The 26,473-nt window shown below is 30.0% G+C and overlaps 3 protein-coding genes across 7 annotated transcripts; 2 read left to right on the top strand and 1 right to left on the bottom strand.

Moving 5' to 3' along the window:
* Positions 1–422: 422 nt before the first annotated feature.
* On the top strand, positions 423–3,504 carry LOC126839931 (UBX domain-containing protein 1-like). 3 transcript variants are annotated; one of them, XM_050575395.1, is made up of 8 exons: positions 423–478; positions 1,152–1,216; positions 1,307–1,360; positions 1,745–1,873; positions 2,256–2,507; positions 2,724–2,940; positions 2,997–3,177; positions 3,262–3,504. In XM_050575395.1, exons 2-8 carry the CDS (start codon positions 1,161–1,163, stop codon positions 3,303–3,305), a joined length of 933 nt encoding a protein of 310 aa, XP_050431352.1. In that variant the 5' UTR covers positions 423–478; positions 1,152–1,160; the 3' UTR covers positions 3,306–3,504. The 3 variants fall into 3 exon arrangements, with proteins under 3 accessions (XP_050431352.1, XP_050431353.1, XP_050431351.1); XM_050575396.1 differs by lacking the exon at positions 423–478 and adding an exon at positions 655–680; XM_050575394.1 differs by lacking the exon at positions 423–478 and adding an exon at positions 841–1,061.
* Positions 3,505–4,079: 575 nt separating this feature from the next.
* Positions 4,080–9,006, bottom strand: LOC126839920 (exportin-5). Its single transcript, XM_050575372.1, has 2 exons — positions 8,759–9,006; positions 4,080–8,045 (listed from the first exon to the last, which is right to left on the bottom strand). The coding sequence occupies exon 2, from the start codon at positions 8,031–8,033 to the stop codon at positions 4,434–4,436; it is 3,600 nt and encodes a 1,199-aa protein (XP_050431329.1). The 5' UTR covers positions 8,034–8,045; positions 8,759–9,006; the 3' UTR covers positions 4,080–4,433.
* Positions 9,007–12,606: 3,600 nt separating this feature from the next.
* Positions 12,607–19,856, top strand: LOC126839922 (PX domain-containing protein kinase-like protein). Of its 3 annotated transcripts, none has more exons than XM_050575375.1 (11): positions 13,129–13,248; positions 13,337–13,446; positions 13,511–13,645; positions 13,763–13,859; positions 15,592–15,818; positions 16,112–16,352; positions 16,426–16,677; positions 16,760–16,968; positions 17,582–17,662; positions 17,789–17,897; positions 19,335–19,856. In XM_050575375.1, the coding sequence occupies exons 2-11, from the start codon at positions 13,366–13,368 to the stop codon at positions 19,508–19,510; spliced, it is 1,608 nt and encodes a 535-aa protein (XP_050431332.1). In that variant the 5' UTR covers positions 13,129–13,248; positions 13,337–13,365; the 3' UTR covers positions 19,511–19,856. The 3 variants fall into 3 exon arrangements, with proteins under 3 accessions (XP_050431331.1, XP_050431332.1, XP_050431333.1); XM_050575376.1 differs by having other exon boundaries at positions 13,337–13,401; positions 19,335–19,853; XM_050575374.1 differs by lacking the exons at positions 13,337–13,446; positions 13,511–13,645 and adding an exon at positions 12,607–12,959 and having other exon boundaries at positions 13,054–13,248; positions 19,335–19,841.
* The last annotated feature ends 6,617 nt before the right edge of the window (positions 19,857–26,473 follow it).

Raw genomic sequence — 26,473 nt, forward strand, 5'->3', positions numbered from 1 at the left:
AAGACAATTCGACATAACTAATAGCAATAAGGTATTATAAGTAATTATAAATTAATCCACTAACATAGTAAAGTTAAGTTACAACTTGCATCGAAAGCAATATTAAATGTATAACCATAGATAAGTATGTAACGCAACAAATTGAGGACCCAAGTTATATCAGCCGCGAATATGAGAACAACCAGGTTATCAGTGCTGATAAATCGGTTGTTATCATAAACGCTAGTGAATATTACATGGATCCTCAGTGAAAAATAATAAGTTCCATGATTTTTCCACAAGAAGCGCTAGCAGTCACTGACTTTTTAGAAAGAACTCTTGTAGCCGCAGATAGAACATTGCGAGGTATAGGCCGATACGCAACCAGTCTATCTACAGCTGTGATCAACACATCTAAATAAACATGTTTGCTTTCAGTATCACCGCAAAAATGCGCTTATTATATAGTTGATTTTACTACTAGAAGCGCTAATAATCAGTGAGTTTTTCATAACTTAGATAAGAACCTCTACCACCGTAAACTGCTGCAGATAATCATTGGCCGTTGCGTAACCATTCTATCTATAATCGTGGCTTTACCGCAGAATAGATAAAATGTGGTTCCACACTCGTACATAATGTGCATATACATGTACATGACGGTCGTTTTTTCTATCAAAATATAACAAAAAATTTAATAGGTATGTCAATAATTGTGGTAACCGTGAAATGGCCGTCAGCGTTTTTAGGGCTATCATACATTTCTCATGAACCTGAGGGCTGGGAGAACACCAACAGACATGTTATGGATTTTGATAACACAAGTTGCTGACATACCTCAATTCTTTTGGCCATCCCACAAAAATGTCTACAGTAACTCCAGTACCGACACAACAAAATAAGTCGAAATTCTTGAGTACAGCGCACTGCGTACCGGCTCTTGTATTGACAGTATACCGGATTTTTATTGTAATTTATGTAATTTACAAGTTAGGAAACGGTATCAATTTCTTATTTTATTTTTCCGATGATTGAATGTAGATAAAAATTATAAACAGTAAACTTAATACGTATTATCTACGGTAATTAAAAATATACTTGTCATTACTGATAATTAATATTATTTTGTTCACTTTTGAATTTGTGTACTTAAATATTTTTGGTTTTAATAGCCTTCAATTATGTCTCAAGATACGATTCAAATGCTAGTAGACATGGGGTTCGAAAAAGAAAAAGTGTAAGTTTAAATGTTTTTAAGTATCCAAGTTTATGTACAAATATAACAGCTCTGACTGGTTTAATATAATGTATATAAATTGTATTCTAGAGAGAAAAGTGTTTCCATGACTGGAAATCAAGGTGTCGAAGCAGCAATGGAATGGTAAAGAATTTATTTCTATTTAAAAATATAACTATTAAAATAAATTTGATTATCATTTAGATGGTTTGAGAGTGTTTAAATAAATTAGAGAACAATATTAAATAGTAAAACAGGTGAGAGATATTTTGGCAGATATAGACTAAAAGAGAATTGGTAGACGTCATATGCTTAGATGTGTAGAGTGAACAAAGAAATGTTGATGGATAGCGATTTGTTGAGACATAGGATTTGGCTACCCCACCACTTTACAAATGATAAAATGAAAAAAAAAATTCTAAACAAATATTTTAAAAAATACACGACAAAATGTCTTCTTTTTCAAGTCATAAAGTAAATGATTTTAATAACATGTAATTGAAATTTAATCCATACACTTTTAATAAGGTTGTTGGCACACGGTGATGAAATGGAACCATCAACATCTAAAAGCGGTAGTACTAGTTCTTCAAACCATGCAACTATTGCAAGCTCTTCATCGTCTCCAGCTGTGGCCAAGTCATACAAATGTGAAGAGTAAGTAATAATTTAGTACTTTTTAAATGATTTCATTTATAAATAGCAAATAAACGAATAAAATAATACTTGATTATACTGTGTTCGAAAGTTGCGTACTATATGGAATAGCGATAATAATTTTGTAGTTTTTTTTATAATACCGCTATAACCAGAATTCAATAGTGAGTTTCAGTAGCAAGCTATAAAATGTATTAATAAATAGGGGTAAACAATATGTACAAGGTATAATCCCATGATCTAAAAAACACATTTTTACAAATGCATCTAGTTCATAATAAAGAACTATTAATTATTGGTAGAATTCATAAAAAAACAATCATAAACATTTAGCTTAATCCTAAACAGTGCTAACGCCAACTTTTCAATTTGTATTTTTTAGTTGTAACAAGCTGTTTGCCGATACAGCTGCATTAGAATATCATGCTATGAAGTCTGGCCATAGCAATTTTTCAGAATCTACAGAGGAGAAGAAACCATTAACTGAAGCTGAGAAAAAAGAGCAGATGAAAAAACTAGAAGAACGTTTGAAAGAGAAACGGAAAGAACGGGAAGCGAGAGAAAAAGAAGAAGAACTAGAAAGAGAAAAAATGAGAATTCGTTCTGGAAAAGAGTTAGCTGCTGCAAAAAAAAAGTAAGCAAACGTATATGAACAGAAATTAATTTTTTTTCAATACCCCCTTTAAATTAAAAAATACAAATGTATGCAAGTTATTGTGCCAATTAAAAAATAAATAAATACAATTCAGTTATAATATTTTTAGGTATTAAACATAAAAAAAAAACTCTCTTGAAAATTAGTTATTTATATAATTTATGTGTATCTACTATATACTAGTATTATTTATAGGTTAGAAGATGAAAATATTAAAAAAATTATGGATGAGAGGAAACGTGAAAAAGAAGATGAAAAAAAAGCACGTGATAGAGTTCGAGCTCAAATTGAGGCGGATAAATTGGCCAGAAAAAAAATGTTTGGAAAAGCATCTGGTGAAATAGAAGCAGTAAAAGTACAACCTGTAAATCCTCCAAAACAATCTAAGGACTATACAGAAACTAAATTACAGGTATTATCTGCATTACTGTAATTTTCAAGAACCATATTATTTCATACATGTTTTAGATTCGCCTTACAAATGGTCAAACAATTGTTCAAGCATTCAATATTAAAGAAATGTTAGCTGCTGTTAGGGTATATGTTGAATTGAATCGTACAGACGGAGATACACCATTTTCACTTATGACAAGTTTTCCGAGAAAAGTGTTTACAACCGATGATTATGAAAAGCCGCTTGATCAATTAGGTAATTTTTAAGTATTACATATTTTGTATTTTATGATCATCACTATAAAAAAATTCAACTCTCTAATTAAAGTTATTTTTTTAGGTTTGGTCCCAAGTGCTGTTCTCATTTTAACCAAGCCACAATAAAGAATTAAAGAAAACAAATTTATGGGATGTTGTAAGTGTAAAACCAATTATTTTGACATTCATCATGTTAATTGTTTTGCATTTTGCAATTTATAAATACAAGTTCATATTTTATACACAATAAAAACCCTATTTGATTAATAATAATTGGTATCAATAAAATAGTGTGTTTAAAAACATATTTTAAGTAAACTGTAAATTGTATGAGTTTTTTATTTTGTTTTAATTAACAAGTCACAATAGTATTGACAATTACATTAGCTCTTCTCATTATACAAGAACCAACGAGTAAAATCTAAATCCATTAACAAATAGTTATGTGGAGTAAACTGTAGTTGACTTTGAAATAATAGTAAACAATAAATATTGAATTAACTAGGACTATTTGTACTTGTACAAATAGAATATGTGTATTATGTCCTTTTTGGGTAAACAAATATTTAATTATTTTGTTGTTTGTTAAATAATTGTTATGTGTATTAATATTTCATTTAAACTATAAGATAATATCAATTTATTGGTTGGGAAATTATTTTTATGTAATCCTTTACCATTTCAACACCACAATTGCTGTTCTTTATATTTTTCAAAAACAATATATTATCATGGTAGCTTTTTGAGCCTAATTACTGTATTTAATAAATTATTTGTTGAAAAATAAAAAAAACATAATACAACAAATAAAAAAAAACTACTATTCAATACTTATAATTAACAGTTTATTGTTAAATTTAATATTTGATTTTTTTTTTACAAATCAAAGTGTACCACTGGTGGCCAGTTATTAATATTTATTGGTTTTAATTTTATCACGTCATATTTTGTATTGAGTAACACATATTTTTATTTCAATAAATATCAGATATAGTTTATATTAGGATATTTCAGTGTTATTAAATGCAATATTCAATTTATATATACCATTTTAATAATTTAAAAAACGTAAGTAATAATTATATTTTAATTGTACATAAAAAATTATGCTAGGCTTATCGGTAATATACGACAGTATTGGGGTAGCCTACATTCATGTTTTGAACAAATGTTAAAAAAAAAAAAAAATGAATAAATAAAACAATAATATCAACAACAAAATGAAAAACGATGCAAGTTTATTAAATAACCAAATTAATTTTGTAATTTACTGATGTTCAAGTCATCACCATTTTCCAGCAAATCTGTTGTGCATATTTTTGGGATATGAATTTTTGGCAAATCTCTGAGTTCAGCTTTACGTTTGTGAGTTTGACTCACGTCTTTGCCTATGCAACCGGCTAATATCTTTTTTAACATATCACGTTTACTTTTGTTAACTTTATTGTTTACCGTGTCATGGCTCATCACCCATTTGTCAAATCTGTCTAGTGTGTCCAAATTTACTTCGGGTAGTTTCTTAAATACTCCTAACAGCTGGTCATTTTTACAACGGAAAGTCTCATACACAATTAAACATGTGCCTAATAGTGGGCCAACATTAGAATCGTGATGGCCGTACCAATGGAGACTTTCTAAAACTGCTATTAATAAATCGGGAGCAATCGCAATAGCAGACGTTTCGTCATCAGTTGCTAAATGCTTAACAATTAACTGGATCAAAGGTGTCGATTTAAAACTACTTTGGCTATCACTCCAAGGTGGTATTATTGGTCTGTTATCCCACTGGAAAGTTTGACAAGATTTCCAATACTGGCTAATTGAAGTATTCCACGACAAACCATTGAGAATACTTTCAACGATTAAACGTCTAGACTGCTCATTTCTCAATAGTTTTATCCCCAATTCGGATAGATCACTACTAGGCTGACTCACAGGAATATCTTCAACGCTACCATTAGGGCTGGTTTTGGTATCGTTAGAACAAGTTAAACACAATCTTATCAAGTCTATATACTCTCGTGTCAATAAACGTATGATCATATCTTCTAGTAACTCCTCGGAATCCCCTTCTTTGGCATCATAATATTCCTCACGTTCTGGTATATTTTGCCATGTAATATTCAAACGCATTAACATATGAGATAAGAATGAATTTAGTATTGGAATAAGGACTGTTTCGTGATATTTACTTGAACAGTTAACTAGAAAAGGTTTGATAAAACTCTTCATGATTGTCCTAATACGAACATGAGGTAATGATTCTGCATCACTCATTATAGTAGCAATAAAACTAGGAGCAAAATTTTGTAACGCGTAAAAGTGTTCTCCGAGTAGATGACATGATCGTCCCAAAACAAGTAAACATTGCTCATAAACAGTCAGAATTGAACTTTTCACTTTATACACCGGATCAGGTTTGTTGTTCTTTCTAAACAACTGGAATGGGTCATTTTTTTCTGAAACCGTGTTCTTGCCCAACAGTGTTTCTTTTTCTTGGGGAAATAATTGCAATACACCAGTATAACTGGGATACATGTTTTTTTTCACGTTATCCGAGCAAAGTGAATTTAAATTCTTTATTAACAAAAATACATTAGGAAGAAGTAACAAAACAGGTTCGGTGACAGGAGAAATGAATGGTACTTTAGATAGACTCAAAGAGTTTGTATTACTTCTAGTCATTACACAAGTCAACACACTAACACAGTGAGTCAGATGATTTCGGTTTTCTAAACAAGGATCAGATTCCAGATCAACTGGAGGCCTATCAAGACCCAAATACGCTAATAGTCCTTCAGGTCCTCCGGACACTATACTTTGAATTTTTTGCCACATCAATTGACACGGTTCCAAAATATGATTAATTAGTCGAGTCTGTTTTTCATAATCTGGAATATGGTTATTGAGTACTAACAGAGCTTCTTGCAAACGTAAACAAATGCTTAAATGATCCCCAGCTTTATTAGTCTTCACGTACAATTGATCGCTTAATGAGCACAGCTTATCAAAAACTGGCAATAAGAGATTTGGAAACTTAATACTAAGTTTTATAAACAAAGATGCTGAATGAAACCTTAAGTTCTTAATTGGAGAATAAAGTTGATCTTCTGGATGACATTCTAGTATTAAATATTCATACATTTTATTTAGAGTTGCATGCAAATACTCTGACGGCCAAGAAGTCGCAGTTAAGAACATAAACAACGCTGAGACAGACGAAAGAAGAAATGATAAAATCAACGGATCCCTTGTATCAAATTTTAAACACAATTCTATTAATTTTAAACCTCTCTGAACGATTTCCGAGTCTGGAGTCAGTGATAATTTACTAACGACTCCATCCAATATTAATACAATAACTTCCCATTCAAAAAACTCTGCAGAGTCTGTTTCGCATATTGAAATTACTTTCATTCGAGTAGATGTCTTTTCCATACATGTTTTGAGCAAGTTTTCAGTAACTAAGAACATTACATCATTTTCAACAACAGAAGCGTTCCTGATTGTTTCAATTATTTCTGCTCGACAATGGTAAAAAACACTGTTATAACTTTCTTCATCTGTGAAATCGAGTAATGAGAATGGATCTAAGTTTTTGTAGTCTATTTTAATTAACTTTTTTGATGACAACAAAAACCACTTGGGAATGTAATTCTGCTGCAACAAAACTTTCTTACAAATGTCTGGGTGTTTATAAAGCGTACACCAAGCTTGGTTAATATTTGAAACAATATTCATAGAATTATGGTCCAGCGAAACAAGTAACAGTTCAATATAATATATAAGTATCTTTTCAGATTCTTCAACAGTAAAATTATGAAGTTTGTTGTCTTTCCAGAAGGCACATAAAACTGAACTTAACAATGATACGACTTTAGATAACGTTTTTAAAAATAAATTGTTTTCTTCACTAGCTTCTTGACCCATAGCCTTCAGCATAACCATAGAAAGTTGTTGTAATGGTTGTTCAAAAAACTTTATAACACATTCTCGTTCATCGTTCTTACATTTTCTTGATAATAGTATGGCCAAACATTCGACGGCTGGTTGTCTGAAATTAATATCGTCTAATAGCGAACATAACACTGTGATTATATAACACTCCTTAAAAGTCGCATGTGAAAGTTGAATAAACTCGAATAATTCACCAATATTTGTTAATGCTAACTGTATAACTTTTATTAAAGTGGTAGCTGCGTTCTGTTCATTTCTACTTAGATATTCTAAATATTGTCTACAATGCGTATCAATTACATTAAGAAAAAATGGAAATATTTTTGACATGTTTTGCTGCAACTCCTTGCTGATATCTCGCCTTCTGGCTGCATTGTCAACAGTTTGAAGTATAACTACATCTTCAATCAATCGAAGAAATATCAACATTACGGTTTCTGTTTGAAAACATCCTAACGTGGTGGCAAATTCTAGTTCGTTTAACATTTCGGGCCAATGTTGTGGCCATTCTCTTTTGATCATTTCTACAACTACTCTAGCGAGGGCGTCTTTAAGGTAATTTGTTTGCAATGCAGGTGTAGCGGAATTAACAAGATTCATAATTGTGTCTTTGATAAGTAACTTTTCATCTTGCCCCATCTGATACCAGCGAAACTTAATGCAATGTTCCATAAGTTGTAGACCAAAATGACGTACCATCGTAGTATATGGTGCGTTATCACTGGTGAAGTACAAGGCACACTCACATTGAACGCGGAGCGGAAATTCATTTTTAAAGCTGTCGCACAAGCGATAAGCCTCATGGCGTTTGTCTTGAGGCATTGATGGATTCATAGTTAGGTCAACAGCGTGGGCAAGCTGCTGAACTACAGCTTCAATAGGCATTTCCACATTCATGGTAACTTTGATCTGAAATAAGAAAAAACGGGGTTTAGATTTAATTATTGTTAATGTTAATAAATTAGGTATAGCTGCAACACTTACAAAATTGATGGTAAAATAGTTAACTCAGAATATGGATTATTTTTAGTTAGCTCGGTATGCGAGTGTAGTACATTTTAATTTAAATATTTTGAAAAAGAGATAATAATTAGAAAAATTGAGATATGCAATATTTTTTTGATAAAATATGGCTGTATTTGTTAAAAAAGTTTGAAAAGTCCTAATTGTCTAGTGTTTAAAATAAAAATTTTAACGAACCATTTAATTTACCAATTTTTTTGTACAATTTGACGTTAGGATTTTAAAGTAGAATGTAAAATATTAAAAATAACTGATAAATCAAAAGACAATTTTTTTAAATTAATAGTAAATGTACTTGATCTGGTAGGTTATTTTTTTGGTGTGACTATTTATTTGTGTTAAAATTTTTTTTTAAAGGATTTACATATAAATATTAAAATGTAATTTTAATATTAACTTTATTTTTTACATAATTAAGTATTTTATTTTGTAGTATATCGGTAATTAATTAGTATAATAAAAAATCAATGATAACATATTAATATTTTACAGTTTGTTTAGTTTTTTGAAGTAAAATACTCATAATATTTATTCGTGAAGATTTGAAATAAAAAAATCGAAATTAAGAAACTTTAAGATTAATGAAATAAGATACTCACATGTTTCAAAGTTTAATTCTGCAACGTTCATTTAAAAGTCGCCCATCGTTTTTCCTGAGGCATGCACTAATGACAACTTTATGGCAAATGATTAAAATTAAAATATTTAAAATATTTAATCAAATAAAATAAAATCACTTTAAAATTAGATTATTCAAAATAATGACAATTATTATATAGTGACAACTCGAGTGTTGGCAAAGTTAGTTGAAAAAAAATCATCCGCATGTTCGTCCAACAGACGTGTTATCACCCGACCCGATAAATGTAAACATTAAGCCAAAAAAACCACAAACCGTCAGATAGGTATCTAAAATATTTCCAAAGAGAATATAAATTAAACATTCAAGGCATATTCTACATTATGTCGTAGAGCAAGCTAAAATATGTAAACTGTATTAGCCATTAGCCGGTGATGTAATAATAAAGAATGTATTAATTTACTATTTTAGCAAATCAAATTTTAGAAAAAAGTAAAAACAAAATGTTTGTATGTTTAGTTTTCACATACTGCATTATTATTTATTTTTAAGAATAATTTCCTATTTACCGGATAAAAATTAAAAATTAAAATAGTTTGGTATCAGGCATTATCGCATGTTGAAGGTACCGCTACTTCTAAACATATTTTACATCGATTTCGCGTTACAAACATTTGTTTATAATATTGTATAACATGTATTATGATTTATATTTAATGATATATAAAATTAATATAAATAACATGTATATTAGTAAAATAAACATGTTATGTTTATTTTACTAACAAATATCAAATCGAGTAATGCCAGGAGGTACATTACTAACGATTTGCATTATACATTAATAGGCGATCTATGCGTTTTTCCATTGATTAAGTATACATTTTATAACTATTGGATTTACCAAAAAAAAAAAACAATAATTTACCATTTATTGTACTATACATTTAATTTAGATATAATATGTTATTCAAATTACGTAGGTTGGAACTACTAATTAAACTATATAAAAGCATACTAGTTAAGTATTTAATTATATTTAATATTTAACTATTATAACAGTTTAAGTAAACAGCTTAATATCGCATAGACTTGTCTGAAAATGTTCGTTATTAGCGACAGTTGTTTTTTCGAAAAAATAGCCAAATTCAAATGCAAATATCTTTGTGAACACCAAATCGTATACTATTCGACTTTTGAAACTTGATTTTTTTACATATACCTAGGTACCAACTCGACAAAAAAACTTCTTCGATTTTTTATAATTTTCTCATATCAAGTATCAACCCGGGTTGAAGCTACAAATATGGATGGGTTTTTTTTAATGAACCATGTTTTATTTGACAAGAATACTGAGCACTTACCTCGAATACCTCAAGTATTTAAAAGTTTATTTAGCTACAAAAAAATAATAATGGCGCTATATCTCTAGACAATGTGGAGAGTTAATTTTATAAATTTGCATTCAAAATAATGCTTTCATTTTTATTGGAGTTACATTACGATTTACAGGACTGTATAGCGTTAGTATTAAATTATTATTATAAATATTTGAGTATATTTTATAGTATATTGCTTAACTTATTTAATAGCTATATTAGCCCCGTATTTAGGGTAGCTTAGTATTTAGTACAGGAGTTTAAATGACACACACCGTAAGTACGTTTTAGTAATATTATTTGTATAGTATTCGTACAACGTAGGAAAAAACCCCTATTATACCTTTTCATGTTCAAAAAGCAATGGTTAAATATATTTTATATAGAAAAGTAATATTACTAATAGTAATTAGTGTCAACCTCCTTGTGATCAAACATAAGACACTCCATCCCCTTTGACATAAGAGTAGTATGCTTACTGAGACGACAGATTTTTGAAAACCACGGCTTTTAAAAAAACAGTTTTCGATCAGTATTTTAATGTTTATTTTTATAATTATTATTTACATAGTATCTAATAAGTACAAAGTATGAAAATATTTAAACGTAAATACATAAAATTATCTAATACTATTTAATACGCCAATTCATCACGTGTCAAACCTAACCCTTCGTCGGGTGTCCACCTTGACGCGGTGGAAGGGCTTCTTCATCTCTAGGACCCCAAGGGCTACTATATAGCAACGGGTTACCCAACGCTAGTAGGCTGAAGGTGAGAGATGCGACTAAGAGCCACCCCGGGTAGGCGAGCCCGTTAGTCTGGTAAGACGATCGCCTAGGGGAGGGCATACCCCGACAGAAAACCTGGGCTGACGGAGCCTGCAGGTCCTCGGACTACCGTCTAGGTGAGGGCAAACACCGATAAAAAAACTGTGGGTAGGCAGGCCCAATAGCCGACAAGGCGACTGCCGCCGGTCGTGACCTTAACTGGTTGAGGCCGTCAATGGGAACCAACCCGCCCTTCGCTCATGAGCCCTGCAGATATGCAGGGCAGCCACGAGATAATCCGTACCCCCGGGACGAATAAGTGGTGGCGACAATGGGGTTATGTCGGGAGGACGGTCAGCTACCGGCATCTTGGATGATCAGACTCGTCCCGCGATGCCCGCGGAGTTGCTCTTAACCGGGTGGCTCCCTGGGGTCGCGGGGATTGGAACACGGAACACGGACAGCTGGAGAAACCTGACAGAAGGTAAAAACTGCATTTGAAAACAAACAACATGAAGCACAACAATATGAATAACAAAGCTCCTGGAGCCCTCCTGACGGGAGGGGTCGGACTCCAAGGAACGGCAGTTGGGGGTGGCACGCCCCAAAGGTCGGAAAATCAAATCAGCAGCCTAGCTGCTGGTAGCCCTGCGCCGGGGGTGGTCAACAAGGCCCCCGGTCCGGATAATGCTACTGGCAACGGAGGAGGTGCGAGCAGTGGAGTCGTGTAGGTACAACGTAAAACGTACACAATAATCAACCGAGACGTCATATTTTACACAAAAAAATAAGTGGTGTGGAATCTCAAAAGAATGTTATTTGCTTTATATAAATTATGTATTAATAGCAAGAAATTTCAGGTAATAAGTAGGAACAGTTTTTTAAACAAATAGAATTCTAAAAACTACAGTTTTATGGGAAACTGCAAGAGACAAATTTTATAGGTTCTTTCTTATTCTTTCTTTATTTTCATTTTAAAAGCGACCGTGCAACTTTCTATACACGTGTATTTTAGTAGATCACCAAAACGAACTGAGCTTATTTGGGGAAAAGGTTTTACGTTGACTAAAAGTTATGAAACTCGGTAGAATTACTATTCAAGAGCAGTAGCTACTATTAGTATTTAGTACCTGCACATTTTAAAGAATTACAAAAATCGATATCATGTGTAACAGACAAGGTAGACTGGGATCGAGTTCTATAAGTACGGCTTATGTATTATTGTATAAATTATCAAGTTTTTTTATCAAATATTAATGTTTATGTAAATTAATATTTAATATCAATGTTTTCGGATCATATATCTTTGAAAATTCAAACAAAATGTACTGCGGACGTAGAAACTTGCATAAATTAAATAAAAAAACTTATCTACGCAATTATCAGCCATGAGAATTAAGAAATTACCAAAATAGAGAATTGTGAATACCTACTAAATGTTGCACATGTGCTATGGAGTTAAACAATGAACTTATATAATCAGAAAAAGATGTTGATAGCCTGAAAAATCTGACGTACCTATGAAAATATTTTGGTCTCAAAAATTGTCCGGAAATTAATAACCTGATATCAGTTTATCACTTGTATACAACTTTATCAATGGTATTCAAGGTCTATTGTGCCCTTTCCTTTATCGGTTATCTGTTATCCTATTATATTTATATATGTATTTTATTATTATTGTCTATCCCTCCTATTGCGTAACTATCATATATTCTTGAAGTAGGTAACAAGTAGGATGAATAGTGATAATATGTTTTTATTGAACTACAGTCCATAATATTAAGAAATGACGTTTATTGTTTAATTAAAACTAACTAAAATTCAACTCGAGTGCGATGTGCGTAAATTCGTATGATCAAACGATAGAATTTTTTATACATGAACATCGTTAAAATTATTTTTTCTTTGTTATTTTAATTATATGCTATTTAAGTTGAAACAAACGTACCTAGTACAGATTTTATAGTCATGTCAATATTTGAGAGCTCCACTACCCTCAAGGAAAAAGTGGACGATACTCATCCGTTTAAGTGCAAAATTCTCAATAATCGAAATACTAATGGCTTTACGGTAAGTAGCTGATAACTATAAAAGCTTTGTTTTATTTTTCTCGTATCTGATCTAATCATAATAACAATTATTGTTTTATTACATTACAATACAGGAGTATGTGATAGAAGTTACTCGTGTCAGTTCCCAAGACTGTTCTTGGAAAATATTTAAGCGATATAGTGATTTTGTAAAACTTCAAAACTCGTTAAATAAAATTTCCAGCAAAATCAATTTGGATCTGCCACCAAAAAAATTTATCGGCAACATGGATCGTAAACTTGTGATACAAAGACAAGACGCATTACAAGTAAGAAAAACAGTTCTGAGTTATTTATGCCTCCTACTTGTAAGTGCTGTAAATAAAACCATTTAGAAACTAATTTGTTTTTATGTAGTTTTACCAATTTCCTATAAGAATAAAAAAATGAGTAGAAACCAACAACACCTAAGTGAATATGCTGTACGTACAATTTATATACCACATTTAATAAGAGTATTAAAAAATGTACTGTATTATTGTCTATAAACCATAAAAGAAACATTCAATTTCATAAAATTGCTTCTTGTAGATACAGCACTTGCCGCTAGGAAGACAGTATCAGAGTTGGGTATTAATTCACAACAAATATTTTATTGCATCTTCTAATTTTTCACCCGAGAAAAAACGTTTGGCACCGACAAACAAAAAAACACTACGATTAACTGTAAATAAGAAAATAAATCTCCAAAGACCTAATTTAAAGACAACTTTTTTTTATTTTAAGTTTATAAATTATGAATCTTCTTAAGGTTTATATTTAATTTATTTTATTTTATTACAGAATTGTTTAGACATAATGGTTGATAACATCATGTTAGCAAATTCATTACTAGTTAGAAGCTTTTTGGATCCAGAAACATATGCAGGATATTGCAAAGGTAATTATTTATATTTCTACTATTGTTGTTGGGTTAATTCATAGTTGTCCTGTTCAATTTAAGGTTAGGACTCTAGGTTGAATTTGAATTTTTACAAATCTCTTAGTAACTTTATGTCAATTTATGAAATTTTTTTACACAACTTTTTTTTGATATATTATTATCATAACTATTTTTTAATCAATATATTTGGTCATGTGTACAGTACACAATTAAAACATTGATGACATTATATATAGTGTAGTTGTATTGATAAACTTTGATTGTGAATCGACGTCTTCAGAATAACGTTTAGAAAGCCTTGTAGCTCATGTCTCACATATTCATGTCACACACCCAGTGGACCACGGCCTGGTGTCTCTTTCCTTTCTTGAATATCGGCCTTATCTTGTCCTTGGCCTCGCTCTCGGTTATTCTCAGCTCTGGGTTTTGCCTAGCTATCATGGTCAGAATATCATTGGAAACCATGGCCGTGTCCACTCCCTTAATAATGACGGCCTACTTCTGGTAAGATTGATTTGAATGTACTGGATCATTTTTATGTGGTTGGTTCCTGTGCCTCTTGCCTAAGCACCTCTAATCATATTATACTGCACGACTGAAATGGGCGTAGCGGTCCCCATTACGTCTCTGATGCGGCGCTCATATACACTGTGTAACATATAACATATAAGATGCCATCGAAATAATAACGAGTCGTTGTCGTCATGCAAACGTTTTGGCCAGAACATATAATTAAGATTATACTATCGCCATAAATCGCAAGGATATTATGGATCAGAAATAATCACTATTCAGGAGCTAGCAGGCTAAAGCATATTCCATGTTTTATAATTTTAGCCTAGTATACTAACTTTTTTTTATTTATATTTTTACATTGTTAAACACAATGTTTGTTACTAGAACTCATGAGTTTTTTTTATAAATAAATCCTTTTATTTTCACGAGTGTAGTTGTTGTATTATTAATAATTTTATATATAGAGCTTATTTAAATTTTGAATTTCACTTAAAACTAAACAAGAATTTAAAATTTATTCTTTGTCAAGGTTTTTGTAATTATAAAATTTTAGTTCTTAATCTTGAAAACCTTGTAAGCACTATTGCAGATTTTTTTATGTAGAGAGCTTAGTTAAATAATTCTGCATTCTTTGTGTCATTACTCATCAATCAATGTACGTTTTTTATTGGCAGAACTACTATTTTAAGTTAGCAATAAATTTTATGTTGTGTTATAAATTCTCTATAATAAGTAACTAGTTGTATTTCAACTCATGTGTAATAAAAAAAAAAAAGGAAATACTCATATATGGTAGCCTTAATATATCCTTGAAATGGTGCATACACATATTAGTCCCACATAGTAAATATTAATTTTTAAATAGTATTTTCACAAATATTACTATATTCTGGCCCATGAGAAAAGGAACCCCTGTAGAAGCAAAAACATGTTTTTCCTGACTCCGCAGGCGCTTACAGAAGTAATGCATTTTAGTCTATGCCTTCTCTCAAAAAATAATAAATAATATTACTTATTATTTTTGTTTTATATGAAATTTCGTTCTTCAAAGTATTATTATTCGAAATTTGTGGTGTTACCTCATAATTAACATCATAAGAATTGACTTATAATTCATTTTCCAAAAAAATAAAATCGTCATAATATTTTGGCATTGTTTTATAATATAATAATGATGAAGTTCCAAAAATTATTTATGCTTGATGTATTTCAGAGTCTCACCTTCAAAAAGTCGGGATGGTCCTCAGAGGTAATAGAGAATTTGAGTTATCCAAAGAACTTCCAAGTATTGGATGGCGTTTACGAAGAAAATCGTTTTTATCTAAATGGAAAAAAGATCCTAAACAAGAATTTTTGTTATCGTGGACCGAAAATGGTCCTGATTTAATATTAAGACAACAAGATTTAAATTCCGTACTCAAGTCAATTTCTAGTATTATAGTAAGTTGTATTTAATTCATTTTACATTGAAACTGGCCAAGACGGAAAAAAATAAAAAAACCGAATAATTGGATAAAATAAGTTTGTGTGTCGTCTCACCAAACTGCACATTCCATGTATATTTTACTAAATAAGAAAGAAAACCGGTTAATTTAACATCTTGTTTCGATCCTATATGATTCCATCTTAGACAGGTTTTACTGTACTTTCAATTTTTATTCAACCAATATTACAAATCAATGTATACATGATTAAAATAATACATTTTAAAGTTGTTATTATTTTAAATTTAGCATCCCCTCATAGACGTTCCTGTGATACTACCAAGTCCCGAAGCATACACATTGTCCATACATAATATTCAAGTTGGCAGTTTAAGAGACCTTCTTTACCAGACAACTCCTCTACAACCCTTTTTAAAGAAATACTGGGATGTTTCAACTCATATATACTTGCCAGACCAAACTATGAGATCTTTAATTAAACAGATTTTGTATGGACTTAAGTTTTTACATGACAACCACATCCCCTATGGTAAGATATATATATATATATATATAACGTATAGAGTATATACTTTTACTATTTTAAATTATTTGTTTTTTAGGCCACTTGCATTCTGGGAACATAATAGTCTGTGATATTGAAAACATTAAATTGACTGGAATTGAAAATAGTTCGTTGGGTTTGTCGTCATATTATCGGTCATTTTTAGTACAACTTGGTAAAAAACGTATTCAAAGTTTGAATGATGCCGATATTTATGGGTTTGGCCATATTTTGTATGAATTAACAGAAAACGAACCTTTAACAAGGCCATCCTGCGAATTTTTCTCACAAAAAACCCCAATAAATTTGAGTAAGTATTTATTTTGTAATTTTCTAATTTAAGAGGTTCATTAGTTTTCAAATATTTAATATTACATCATACCATTGTTTAGCAAAACAAATGAAAACTATACTGGCGCCTTCTTCGTCCAAACCAATGCCTGATGTTAATGATGTAATAAAAAATTTTAAACATGCACGAATAATAGACGATCAAAAAGACGCATCGTTTTTTCAATGCAAAATACCAAGTGTCATTCAACAACAATACAAACGAGTTGCAAACAAATGTATTTCTAGGTTATTTGAAGACCAGAAAAAAGTAAATTGGTTTTTTTATGACTCATCCGATTGTGGGAAAATAATTTAATTAATTTTTTCATCTAGTTTAGTTATAAACATATTATCTTTTTTTTTTTTGGCTTTTTTTTTCTTATAAAACTATTAATTAAAAAAAATTAATTTGTTTTGTTTGAAATAAAACATTTTTTATCTATTAAATTTCTTATAAAAAATAAGTTTAACTGTAAACAAATAATTTGAAAACTTCTCTAAAAAAAGAAAATTAAAATAATTTATTTGATTATAAAAAAAAAAATAGCATTTTTCTGTCATGATTGGATTAGTTTTCAAGTACATCAAATGATAAATGCCCACAAGCTTTTTAAAAAAAATGGATATTGTTACATATGTTATAAAAAATATTATTTAAATCCTAAATAAAAATGACTTTGAATTGGTTAAGATAAAAAATAAAAACAAAAAAGCTTTTTTTGATGAGTAAGAAAAATTGTACAAAAGTCAAATGCTGTACAGTTTGGCGTGAAATACCCTATTTATATTAATTACTATTTAGTTTTGGCTTGGACCTGTTAACTAATTATCATAAATAAATTAAATAATTACTGAGTAATGTTTTTTTTTTGTTTTTGTAGTTTTCGTTAGAAAAACGTAACAAAAACATGAAAGATAAAATAAATAAAATGTTTGATGATGAAATTTGTCCCAAAAATTTTGTAAGTATTATTTTTATACTTATTTCGTATCATATTAATTTATACTTTTCTTTATAATACTTATATATATATATATATATATATAAGCTTTCTTTTAACCTTGTTTTGTTTGATTTTTGTTATTAGAAGTTTTGCTCTATTCAAAATGTAAATATGAATGAAAATACTAATAGGTCACATAGTTCGAGCAGTAATAGTACATTGACATCACTTGGATCTGATACACAAACAAATAGTGAGTGTGTTATTACAAAAGTACTTTTGGGATTAAGGTTTGAATACATTTTTACCAACCCTATGCGATTTTTATTTTTAACACATGTTCTTTTTTATTCCAAAAATGATGGTGAAATAAGATTTTTGACGGACAAGCTTAGTATTTAAGTTATAAGCAAAACATACTTTTTATAGTTTTTAGAAGCCTAGTGTAAACCCAGTGTGTTTACATTTTTTTTTTAATTATTGGTGTTATACTGGAGGTTATCACAGGTCATTGAAAGATGTGCAGTATGTCATGTTTTTGGACTCTTCACTGATTCCATTTATAGTCAGTCATCAAAATCAGCATGAAGAACGTTTTCTTAATAAATGTTTGTTTTTGATTATGATAAAAAAACAACTAATAATAATCATTTTAATAATATCATATTTTTCTATTAATAAATATATTTAAATAATTTTCATTGTCTGAACTGGTTAAGTAGTTAAATTACTCAGAAGAATTTTCGATTTCAATATCAAACTTTTCGGGTTTTAGGGTTATAAAGGTCATCAGCTAATTAAAAAAAATAATTTTAGTGTACAAAAATAAATAGAATAAGATATATTAAAAGTAGAATAATACTGAACTTCTTAAACGTCGACATAAAGATTAAACATCTATACATGATAAATAGCTATATATATGTTGTATATTGTACATTATTAATTACTACTATTCTAAATCGGTAATCAGTTTATAAATTACACTAGATAAATTAAAAATAACACACAATCAAACACCGGATGACCTATTCACCTCCACTGTTTTTAACCAATAACTCAAAAATTAATTATGCTAGGAAAATTCTGATTTGCCAACAATATTTAAATCAAAAGACGAGTAGATTAAAAAAAAAAATGTTTTTGAGAGTTTATTTAACTTAAAACTACAAAAATGTAGTTTTTAATTTTTAAAGTAAGTCTGAAAAAAATTGATTATATAACATGAATAACATGAGTTGGAAAAAAAAAATTGTAAGGGTAGGTAAAATGAATTTCTTCTGGGTTTGAATTGTATATTAATGGTTAAAAGGCTATTTGCTGTAAGCAACACTCGCAGTAAGGGACATGAGCTGAAGCCTGTAAAAGGCTATAAAAGTTATTTTGCAGTATTTCTTCGTAGTTAAATCATTTATAATTTAGCTAACATTTGTTAATTTTTAAAATTTGTAAGGTATACACAGTCATCTGTAAATTAAATTGTTTTTCTGCTCAGCGGAAAAGTAGGGAAAACGACGTTTGCAGCAAGTCGCACTTTTTAACTGTCGAAAGTACAGTATTAAATATTATTATGTATTTTTTTTTTATCATTTTTATACCATAAAACTTATGTATTGTGTTTAGATCTTTCTTATTTTCTGTAAAAAAGTACAGGAATATTGTTAATATTTTTGTCTTAACATTTTTCTAGATGTTGCTAATACAACTCTTACAGCCAGTTATCCGCCGCCTCCACCTCCGCCACCTCCATCAAACACAGTAACTAATTCTCCTGAGCCCTTACCTCAGACAAGTTACCAGAGAACGGCTCTTTTATCATCCATTAGTTCGTTCAATCCAAACAAATTAAAAAAAGTGGCCAAATAGTCAAACTTAGTAAAAATTAGGTGGTTTTTTTGCTTGCCAACAAAATATTTAATTAAATAAAAATTGTTCCTAAGAATACTATAAAAAAAAAAACTAGTTCTTAAAACTTCTTTTGTTTATTATTTATTTTTAAAAAATCAATCTTATTCATGTGTTGTTGAAGTGCGGAGGTTTTTTTTGTTTTACTATCAAAAATAAACTGAGTATTTTGTTAAAAACATTTTATTAAATGTTAATTATTGTGTTATCATTTTTATTAACATTGATAGTTTTCAAGTAGTTTACTGTAAGTTATCAACAATTCGTGTTGTTATTTATAAATATAAAATTGCAATAATATTTATTTCAGTAATACTTTAAGTTTTGGTTTTGCCATTTAATAGCCTCTTAAGTATTTGCTACTCAACTATACATTAGTATAATGTAATTGTATACCTATTATTGAGGTCCTCGATAAAAACCTAAATAAGTACATGTTATATATATATTTTTGTTTGTGATTATAATCATCATAGTAAATTTCAAACTTATTTTGTTAATCGTTTATTTATTATTAGTTGATGAAATGTCTAATGTTAAATATTTTTTCTAAAGAGTAGCTATATTTTGTTAACCATTTTATTATATATTTTTGTATTGGATATTATTATTAGCAAATAATTGAGTTTATTGTTGACGTTTGGTAAATAAGAGATTTATTTGCTGATTTACGTTACCTATTGTATAATTTATTAATATACATTGTATTTTATTTGTTATTATAGCAGTCAATATTGAATACATTTATTTATATATGTATATCCTCTTTTTACCAACAATAACATTCTGAGTGAAGCTGTACTTTTAGCTGAAAAATTGGATGTAAAAGTACAATTTACCAACAAACAACAAAAAGTAATAAGAAAACTATTTGTCGAATTATCTTTAGACATAGACTTATTAAAAACTTTAAAATTTGGCCTAGACACAATTACTAATAGGTGTTTTTATATTATCTACATTTTGAATAGTACTTGGTTTGAAATTAGTGTTGGATATTTGATTTAATATGTCGTTTGTGGTGCTTGGATAAAAATTCGTTGAAAATATTAATTTTTGATGTGTAAACATCTTTACGCGCGGTACGATGTTTTGGGTAGGAGTAAATTTGTGCAAATACCGGAAGTAGGTAACGGAAATAGGGGTAACGGAAGTAGAACTAGCGGATGTAAATTTGACCGGTAAACGGAAGTAATCATTTCGGATATATGTCCAATGGTACCAGGGGTGTATGTTCTATGCCCACCATACGCGTAGCTGTACAACGAACTCTTTACCGACAACGTTTGATAGCTAGCCTAGGCAAGACTAGGCTAAGCTAGCCTTTTTGACAACTACGAGCCACGCTGCGCCGCCCGTGGTTGATCGCTGTATATTATACATATTCTATCCGCGCATCTTAACCTAGTACCAACAAGTTACAATCTGTATATTACCCTGACGGAAACAACACAGATATTGATGTGACAGATGGGATTAATTCGTGACAGGTTGTAAAGAAATGACAATGTAAAATATACTAAAAAATTACGCTGAACCAATTTTGACGGTACCTCTGTATTTTTCATAAGACGGGCTTCAACCTATTGTCAATACTATTTTGTTATTTATATTGTCATCACCTAACAAGACAAGGGTTAAGTTTAAAGTTGTTTTATCTAATAACTTTATTACTATTGAAATGTAAAAATAATAATTATATTGTATAAGTAAAATTTTAATGTACAAGTAAGTATTTTATTAATTAAATAAAATAAATAATTAAAATAGAATAGAAAATTAGAATTAGGTAATATACTTAATATAATATTTTATAATATGTATATTGTACATTTTATAGACCGTAACAAAAAATGATTAGGTAATTATTTAATACAAAATTATAAATGAAATTCGAATAAACAGTGATGATATAATTAGATAAAAAATTAGAAAAAAAACAAAAAAAATTGTTTTCGTTGATTTTAATTGATATATTGTGCTTAAGAAATAAAATTGTATCCATTTAACTAAATTAGATGCATCGACAAGTGCGTAACGCAGTACTGTAAGAGACTCTCACGAACCGGAGTTCCAATCCGTTTAATTCGAACATTTTTTTAGTTTTTTCTGTCTTTACTTTCACGCTATTTCTTTGTGTGGTTAAATTTAAATAATTAACAACTACATCTCATTGCTATTAAAAAAAAAAAAAATTATATAGGTATATTTATATGTTTAGGCCGTAACGTAAAATAAATAAACTGGGTTCGATTCCGATTCACCTTAAACATATTTTTGTAACATTTAAGCTATGCCTAACACATACGCGGAACAACAAAACAAATACGATGAGCACCATAAGGCCAAAAAAATAAGACTGGAACCAGCTTATACCATCTTGTACCAAGTACCATCTACGAGTGCAGTGTTCATACAACATGATTCTCAAGAGAGTAGTAAGAAAAATAATTTTTTAATTATCTAGTATAAATTTCATATTTTATACAATAAGTAAATAAGTTGATTAGAAAACCAAACATTGGAAAACTAGATCGTTACATAAATAACCAATAGGTAATAAATAACTTGGATTTCGATCCCGTGTCACACAAAAAAACAACTTTTGTAACATTTTAGCTATGCCTAAGACAAACGCGGAAAGACAAAAAGAATTCAAAGAGCGCCAAAAATCTATTTTCAGAACTTCTCAAGTAGCATCTACTAGTACTTCCACTACATTGTCAATAATGTATCCTCCAGATATATCCCATTCGCCTCAATAAATGTTATCAACTTCATCAGAACTTGAACAATCGTTAGAAGATAGAACTACTATTGAAACTTCAGAATATATCACTGTCGCCTCATATGATGAATATTATATACATTCCAAAGCTCACGCTCAATTTAAATCGAGGTTCTTAAACAATAACTTTGGTGCTGTATGTAGTGTAGTGATAGACTGGATATGATAACGAAAAAACTCCACTGCTCCACATTGTTCAAAAGATATTCTTTTATGTGAATTTCCTGGTATTAACATCGAATCATCTCTTGTATGTAGTACTTATTATGCCACACTTAAAAACTAAAAATGTTTACACATAACTATTGTGAGTAATTTCCACGGCTCAATCGGTTTTTTTTATGATAATAAAAGACTTGAGAACTTCTAGGATATACCAGCCGATTTTTTACACCAGTTTTCTCTTAAAATTGTTGAAATTTAGTTAAGTTTTTATTTTTAAAACAATTTTTTAATATTCAAATTTTTATATTTGCAGTATTTTTTTAGAGCTTTATCGACATTTGAAACTTAAATGGCAACACAAACATTTCATTAACTTTTTAAATTGAGAATAATGTACTACAAATTTAGGATAAGAGTTGATTAATCTTAAAAACTTAAGAACTTAAAAATGATTATTCAAAATGTATTATCGAACAATGTTTTTAGTAAATTATTCTTAATTTAAAATTTTAATTAAACACTTATATAGTTAACTAATTAAATTTATAGTTTTAAAGGTCGATAAAGCTCCAGAAAATTTCAAAAAAAAAAAAGATAAAAATTTAAATAGTGTTCAATATTGTAGTAAAAAATGTTTTCAAAAATAAAAACTAAAAAATTACAATTATTTTGAGAGTGAACTAATGCAGGGCTCACCCGATAAAATAATAAATACATTTTCCTACAATATACCTATATAGTTATAAGGAATTGGTGTAAAATAATATTTTATAAAATAAAACACAATTTTTTTCATGAAATTTATGGGTTTTTTTCTTTTTATGCGCAATTTTAGAATTTATGAGTTGGAAATTAGTCTTAGAAGATAAGTCTAACATATACGAATACGGCACTCAAAAAAGAAAAAGTAACACATATGTTATTTAAAAAAAACATATTATATACTTATTTATATGCTGGCCAATACTCTTAATATAGGTACATGTGTATTAAAAACGGCTTGTTTATATCGTAACTGTTATTATTGATGTTAATATTACATTTGTATCACCGCACCGTTTCAGTGTAAAACAACATATTTCTCCAAACCGTTTTTGCTAATTTTTCCTGTTTCAAAGGATTTCTTACAGCTAATACAATATGTATAAGCTATATTCTACGGTTTCTGTGTTGATGGTCGTTGTGTTGATTGGAACAACGCGCCAGTCAGCACTACACGAAATCATTTGGAATTTGACGATGGACAGCCGCCATTTGCACTGCAGTGTAGATATGATTTCCTACCCGGGTTCTTGCATGGTGTTGCCCGAAGTCAAAAGCCTTGACAAAACTTCTCTTATTCAATGCGGAAAACCGGATTCGTCGAACCTGCAGGTCCACACACAAGTAATAAACTTCTCTTAGAAATTTACATATTATTTTGTTTTTAACAGTTATATACCTACCCCACCGACCAGAACTTGTAAGTGTAAAATTAATTTTTTAAATTTAACTCTATCGCTGTATTCTTCAAATGTATTTAACAGGTTGTTGGAACGACCTTACTGGCTGGCATCCAGGAAATAGGCAAAGGCCTATTCGCAAAGGTGCGTTACGCAGTTGTGGTCAGTGCAACAGCTATTGTGCTGCTTTTTGCTAGTATTGTAATACTGGTTCTCTTATTCACGGCTATTGCACCTTTGCTACTTATATTGACTTCTTATGCACTGTTGCTGAAACTGCTGACTATCATGGTATTTCTGCCGCTGTTTCTAGTGTGGATAATCGTCAGTGTCATTGTAGTTTATATCGTTATTCATTTGAAACTTTCACATATCATATAATGTTATCATACATAAACAATTTTCGCAAAACTTATATTATTATTGTATAAACTAATTGTATACACTCCAAGCAGCTGTACACCACAGCCATGGTGCGTAACCCGTCTTATACAACTTGTAACACAAACTATATAATATTGTAAAATTAAATGATTTTGTATTTCACAAGTTTACTGGTTTGTTTTTTTATGCAAATATATTTTTTAGTAATATCGCATGTTATCGGATCGTTTTTAATAATACCGTTATACAACAGAACATATGTAGTGAAGCTATTTTTAGATACCGTCGACAATTACTTTTAACTTCAACTCAATACTTTTACTGACATTTGAAAAAAACGCTTTTACATTCGCCCCACTTAACCCTACCTGTACCACGTGGTGGCGGTTAGGTTAGTATTAAAACCGTACATTAAAAAACATTTGAGTAGAAAACCACACTAAGCAAACGAAACTCAATTTGTTACTAAAACTTTTCAAATCGTTGTTTACCCAGAGTAATTGCTTTTGCAGTGTGTGTCACAATATTCTTTCAGCTGTGCGGTAGTACGCGACGGCCCATGATCTTAAGATTGTCTTAAGATAGGTACGTCATAGTAATATTATTATAAGGAAATATTGTTTAGAGGATTATACGCTATCATCGCCGACACGACGACGTTGTGTTTTTTTTTCGTGTCCTGATCGATTTTTAATTTAACTCAATTATTCCAAAATTAGTTGGCGACAGGCGAATTTTTCCCCCTCAAAATGTCTACATAATAAGTAGTGTAGACCGGTCAGAGTCCGATTTTGGTTTTGGCGCCCAATTTCGAAACACAAACGCAATAATCATAATAATTATCACCGTCATTATATCATTGCGACCGGCAAGGTCGACACGATTTTTTTCGAATTTGACTAAACGCTAGAGTATTTTAACAATCTTACGAGCTCACTTATAAAACACACTATTTTTCTAAAGAAAAATTACACGTCGCATAGATTGTAGAACATACTATTGCCTAAGCTATTTGTGGAAGACTGGAAATGGATAAGAGGGAGTTTTTTTTATAGGTTTTAGCATGCAGATAAAGCACGTTGCAGTATGAACAAGTCCTTGGTCCTTGTTTTCGACGTAGGGATGAAGTGATAAAATGTTTATTTGAATGGTATTAGAAACGGATAACATTGACATAAACAAGAAGGTGAAATAAGGGAAGCGAATATGTAAAGTACCTACCGACGTAACGTGATCATTACAGCATATAAAATCGTCCATTTAGTTCCATCCTATGCATGGCTTAAAGTGGGAAAAAAATACAGGGGGGACTAATGACTCCATATAGCTTAAAGCGTTCCATATATAATTGTATGTATAATGTCTAATGCATATAGTATATGTAAACAAGTATATAAACAGTGTATAGAAACAGTGATTGTGTAACATACTCATCCCGCTTTTATCCCTGAATAATGTTCAAATTTGTAATTTATTTCATAAAAAATTTAAATCACAAATAATACAACATTTTTAAGAATAACTCGTGTTTTATATAAATTTAAAATTTTGAAAGAGAATATTTTTTCTTATAATATTAAGTTGTAAGTAGTGGTTGTCTTTTAAGAAAACTAAAAAAATCACCCAGACAAAAAATATATACATCATAAAAATGTAGTGTTTTTAGTGCTTTAAATTGTACAAGAAAAAATTCAAATTCTACGCATGGTGGGGTGAGCATGCTTAAAAAATCACACATTCACACTTTACCTATATATCACTTATTTTTACACATATATTAGATAGTCCATAATTTGTATTAAATACATTTGATAAAAGTAAAGTAACAATCGATAAAAAAATAAAAACCAAGATTTAATCTCAACGGAATTCTGAATTATATTGACTAATGTTTGGTTATAATTGGAGCGGTACGGTGTACCTTACGAATAATAATTTGTTAAAGGGGACGCTTTTTAACCACCATTAGAGGTAGAGGGACTGAGTCCCCCTGCGTCCCCCCCCACTTTAACCTCTGATCCTATGGTCAGAAGTTTTGAATTAGATGGATGCGGCTGAGGCCAAAACATTTTGTAAGGGGGGGCACAGTTTAAACTCGATATTAACCCGTGGTGGCTACGCCCCCTCCCCCCCAAAATCGCATAC

This window comes from Adelges cooleyi, unplaced genomic scaffold, assembly GCF_023614345.1.
Source record: "Adelges cooleyi isolate 19-005CV unplaced genomic scaffold, UGA_ACOO_1.1 ACOO_flye_CR_arks_rails_tigmint_CR_PRNA_31, whole genome shotgun sequence".
NCBI classification, from domain to species: domain Eukaryota; kingdom Metazoa; phylum Arthropoda; class Insecta; order Hemiptera; family Adelgidae; genus Adelges; species Adelges cooleyi.

Bases quoted from the DNA above. Each gene is read 5' to 3' on its own strand.
- LOC126839922 (XM_050575374.1), top strand. From the start codon at position 12,858: ATGTCAATATTTGAGAGCTCCACTACCCTCAAGGAAAAAGTGGACGAT. The intron at 15,819-16,111 runs GTAAGTTGTATT...TTTTAAATTTAG, and splicing joins AGTCAATTTCTAGTATTATA to CATCCCCTCATAGACGTTCC. The intron at 17,898-19,334 runs GTGAGTGTGTTA...ACATTTTTCTAG, and splicing joins ATCTGATACACAAACAAATA to ATGTTGCTAATACAACTCTT.
- LOC126839920 (XM_050575372.1), bottom strand. From the start codon at position 8,033: ATGAATGTGGAAATGCCTATTGAAGCTGTAGTTCAGCAGCTTGCCCAC.
- LOC126839931 (XM_050575395.1), top strand. From the start codon at position 1,161: ATGTCTCAAGATACGATTCAAATGCTAGTAGACATGGGGTTCGAAAAA. The intron at 1,361-1,744 runs GTAAAGAATTTA...ACTTTTAATAAG, and splicing joins GTCGAAGCAGCAATGGAATG to GTTGTTGGCACACGGTGATG. The intron at 3,178-3,261 runs GTAATTTTTAAG...TTATTTTTTTAG, and splicing joins AAAGCCGCTTGATCAATTAG to GTTTGGTCCCAAGTGCTGTT.